At 33.9% G+C, this 2429-nt stretch overlaps 1 protein-coding gene across 1 annotated transcript; it reads left to right on the top strand.

Annotated features, from left to right (window-relative positions):
• Positions 1 to 130: 130 nt before the first annotated feature.
• Positions 131 to 2288, top strand: LOC111084613 (neuropilin and tolloid-like protein 2; the record flags this gene model as incomplete). Its single annotated transcript, XM_022381272.1, has 2 exons — positions 131 to 292; positions 2034 to 2288. Coding segments are annotated over 2 exons (417 nt in total), but the record flags the coding sequence as incomplete, so codon positions are not given.
• Positions 2289 to 2429: the final 141 nt, after the last annotated feature.

The raw sequence follows: 2429 nt of genomic DNA, 5'->3' as shown, positions 1-2429 counted from the left end.
CCCTTTATATTAAACAGACGACAGTATCCCTTTAATATTAAACAGACGACAGTGTTCCTTTAATATTAAACAGACGACAGTGTTCCTTTAATGGCAGACTCAGCATGCTATTTTCATTTATTTTTTCCAGCCAAAGACGTCTTGGGGTTCCGAGCTACCCAGATGAACGAACTTGACCAAGCCAAGGCGTGTTTCAATTTTACTGTTGGAAGTCCGGAGAGAATGGAACTCTATTCACCCCACTACCCCAAAAAATACCCAAACAACACCGACTGTATCAAAAAAATAGAAGGTAACTCGTAAGATGAAAAATAATATAATCAACGAAGTAAAGTTACTAACAATATATATCACGTACTCACAGGCTTGACGAAACTACATTTACGATTGTCATTACGTCAAAATTTCAACGTTTACGAAAACGTAGATGGCAGCACTGAGCCCTTTGCGGGTAATTAATTTGTTTTGTTTGTTTGAAGTTAAGCACAAAGCTACACAATGGGCTATCTGTGCTCTGCCCACTACGGGTATTGAAACCCGGATTCTAGCGTTGTAATTCCGCAGACATTCCGCTGTGCCACTGGGGGGGCCAGGTAATTAATACTGACCATTAAAGTCTCATACAGATATCGTTAAAAAATTCCGTCCGACAAATTTGATAAACGTGTCCTTTCTTAGTGATTATTAAAGATAAACCTCCTCGTTTCAAACTTCAGTCGTTTCATAAATCATCGGTTGTGTCGTTTTAAAATGTCGTTTTTTAGAACTCTCTGCCACTTCAAAGTTTTTCTTTTTTTATTATTACGAAAAATAAAAGCGTTTAAACCTTTATCAAGCCATTTCTTCATATTTCGGTTATCACTGGCACGTGAAGCTCAAAGTATCCCTCCCTCTAAATGAATCATTCCCCACCCCTAAAATTAGTTTCAAAGAAAAACATCAAGTAGTTATTCCCAATAAATGGCACGTGCTTAAATAATTGTCTCAGCAGAGACAGATACTGTTTTTTTCTATTTTCTTCTTCTTCTTCTTCAAAACACTTCAATCGACCGCCATTCCTTCATTTCTCGGCGAATTGACTTGAAATTTGGTAGGGTTATACCTTTGACCAGTGCAGCCATATGCTTTTCTTATTTAGGCCTTTTTAAATAATTTATGGGGTCAACCGAAATGTATATTTTGGGCTCCTGTGCGGTCGTATTTAAAGAAATCAAGATGGAAATTGGCACAAATACAAATATGACATACAAAAATGTTAGATTTGTTCATTCTGAATCTTTTCAGGGGCGTTAGAGCCCACAAAAAAACAACTTCGCATAGCTTAATAAATGACGATAATGAAATAAAAACGAAAAAAAAATCAGTAAATTGATTTACTGTGTCCGAGAGAACATTATCATAAAGTCTATATTGTTAGGTTTTATTATTGAAACTAGTATCTAATTATATTTACTGTGTCCGAGGAAACATTGTCATAAAGTCTATATTATTATGTTTTATTATTGAAACTAGTATCTAATTATATTTACTGTGTCCAAGGGAACATTGCCATAAAGTCTATATTGTTAGGTTTTATTAATTAAACAAATATATATAATTATATTTACTGTGTCAGAGGAAACATTATCATAAAGTCTATATTGTTAGGTTTTATTATTGAAACTAGTATCTAATTATATTTACTGGGTCCGAGGGAACATTGTCATAAAGTCTTTATTGTTATATTTTATTATTGAAACTAGTATCTAAATATATTTACTGTGTCCGAGGGAACATTGCCATAAAGTCTATATTATTATGTTTTATTATTGAAACTCGTATCTAATTATATTTACTGTGTCCGAGGGAACATTGTCATAAAGTCTATATTGTTATGTTTTATTATTGAAACTGGTATCTAATTATATTTACTGGGTCCGAGGGAACATTGTCATAAAGTCTATATTGTTAGGTTTTATTAATTAAACAAATATATATAATTATATTTACTGGGTCCGAGAGTAAGCTAAAGTTTTTGACACTGTCTTAACTAGCGCCATACGGATATTACGTAGAACTAGACTTTCGAGATGACTTTCATCTGGAAGAAGCCAGCAACTGTGAATACGATTATTTAGAAATACTAGATGGTCCGTACGGATATTCCAATCTTCTTGGACGCTATTGTGGCGCCACCTTTCCACCACTCACCCAATCTTCTGGTCGTTATCTTTGGTTGAAATTCCATTCCGATGACAGTATAGAATACGTAGGGTTCAGAGCTGTGTTCAAGTTTTTTCCAATTGAAGGTGAGTTTGAATTTTAGTTAATCTGGAGAGAAATGTCGATAACCCGAAATTTCCATTTTCTGGGAATGTTTACTTTTTAGTATTACCGAATTATAATAACGTAAGTTAAATACAATCTTCATAATTCGGATTCTTGGTCAC

This window comes from Limulus polyphemus, unplaced genomic scaffold, assembly GCF_000517525.1.
Source record: "Limulus polyphemus unplaced genomic scaffold, Limulus_polyphemus-2.1.2 Scaffold83084, whole genome shotgun sequence".
Taxonomy (NCBI): domain Eukaryota; kingdom Metazoa; phylum Arthropoda; class Merostomata; order Xiphosura; family Limulidae; genus Limulus; species Limulus polyphemus.
This window is presented reverse-complemented; position numbering and strand designations above follow the sequence as displayed.